We start from the raw sequence: 1,665 nt of genomic DNA on the forward strand, positions 1-1,665 counted from the left end.
AATTTGTTTTCCACGATTAGTACTCTCACAGAAAATATTTTCACGTAACCAATTATGAGTAGGCAAATATTATTTGTGTTTTGCTCTTACACTGCCATCAATGTAGTTGCGCTGAGAGGCAGCAGAACTTTTCTTTTTTGAGATAGCAGAAGCGTATAATTAGATACACATGATTAATTATTGATGATAGATACAATACACAAATTCTTGTATACAATATTTGGATTTCCATATCCTCTAAGACATTACCCAAATGCTTATATCCAACATTTGGATTTCTATATCCTCTAAGACATTACACAAATGCTTGTTTCCAATATTTTGATTTCCATATCCTCTAAGACATTACACAAATGCTTGTATCCAATATTTGGATTTCCATATACTCTAAAGCATTGAATGCAGAGCCAAGAGGGGTCCAATAAATAGCACTCGATCCCGTTCTTCTCCTCACACCACCATTCGAACGACTTCTTTTCAGCACTTGGCCATGGCGTTCAGAGGCGCCCAGATGCTCGCTGCCTTCACGCTGGCCTTTCTCCTCATGGCCTTTTGTAAGTCCATATAGTAGATTTTACAAATCCCATGCAAGTTAAGATCAAATTGATGAAACAATTGCTAATATAATTTTTTGGTGCACACGTTAATTCTATGCCACGCAGGTGCGGAGGCTCGGGTATGCATGTCCCCTAGCAAGTTGTACAAAGGCAAAGGCCCTTGCAATAATGTGCGCTGCACCGCGACCTGTCACAAAGAGCACTTCAAGGGTGGGTTCTGCTACAGTAAAAAGTCACTTGTTGGCGATGAGCTAAACGAAGACAACGACAATCGCATCTTTCGCAAACCACCTAAGAAGGAGAAGGAGAAAAAGAAGTGCATGTGTACATTCCCATGCGGCAAAGGCCCGGCACCGCCGTCGGAACCTGACGTGCCAGAGCCACCGCCGGCTGAACCCGAGTTACCAGAGCCGCCATCCAAAGGCCCTACGAAGAAGCCGCCGCCACCCCCATATGAACGTGACATGTGAGAGCCGCCCTTGAGAGACAACAACAAGAAGAAGCCACCGCCAACTGCCAACCAGTGGGCAAATGATTTTAATAAGAGAGGAATTAATTAACGCTTGTCTTACATATGCATAATATTGATTGTGTGAGAATAATAATGAATCTTTTTATATCTTATATCTTATATTTACTAATTGGATGCACCTTTCAATCCTCCATATTAATTCACATCATTAAAATTAATTTAACCATTAGATTTAACATTGAACGGTCATGATATATTATCTTATATTTACTAATTGGATGCACCTTTAATTCCTCCACATTAATTCACATCATTAAAATTAATTTAACCATTAGATTTAACATTTAACGGTCATGATATATTAGAAGACTATGACTTATAAAAGAACTCCATGTCCCAAGCTAAGAAAGGAGCCCACATCACAAAGTATATAATAAAAGAGCCCGCGTCACTGTTATTTCCAAAACAAGAGACCACTTTCACGTACGATTTCAGATGAAAAAATAATCCTACAAATAAGGAGTCCTCAAGCCTGACAATTAAATATGAAGCTTTTTTGCGTATTAAACAGGAAGCTTATGCTGATTGAAAAAGAAATTTCAATCTACATGTACAATAAGAAGGCCCAGCCAAAAA

The 1,665-nt window shown here is 39.0% G+C and overlaps 1 protein-coding gene across 1 annotated transcript; it reads left to right on the forward strand.

Annotated features, from left to right (window-relative positions):
- The first annotated feature begins 442 nt into the window (after window positions 1-442).
- Window positions 443-1,181, forward strand: LOC123440779 (mulatexin-like). The gene is made up of 2 exons (XM_045117327.1): window positions 443-554; window positions 663-1,181. Exons 1-2 carry the CDS (start codon window positions 491-493, stop codon window positions 1,025-1,027), a joined length of 429 nt encoding a protein of 142 aa, XP_044973262.1. The 5' UTR covers window positions 443-490; the 3' UTR covers window positions 1,028-1,181.
- The last annotated feature ends 484 nt before the right edge of the window (window positions 1,182-1,665 follow it).

The sequence above is a fragment of the Hordeum vulgare genome, chromosome 3H (genome assembly GCF_904849725.1).
Source record: "Hordeum vulgare subsp. vulgare chromosome 3H, MorexV3_pseudomolecules_assembly, whole genome shotgun sequence".
Taxonomy (NCBI): Eukaryota; Viridiplantae; Streptophyta; class Magnoliopsida; order Poales; family Poaceae; genus Hordeum; species Hordeum vulgare.

Coding starts and splice junctions, on each gene's coding strand:
- LOC123440779 (XM_045117327.1), top strand. CDS start 491: ATGGCGTTCAGAGGCGCCCAGATGCTCGCTGCCTTCACGCTGGCCTTT. Junction 555..662: donor CTTTCTCCTCATGGCCTTTT/GTAAGTCCATAT, acceptor TATGCCACGCAG/GTGCGGAGGCTCGGGTATGC.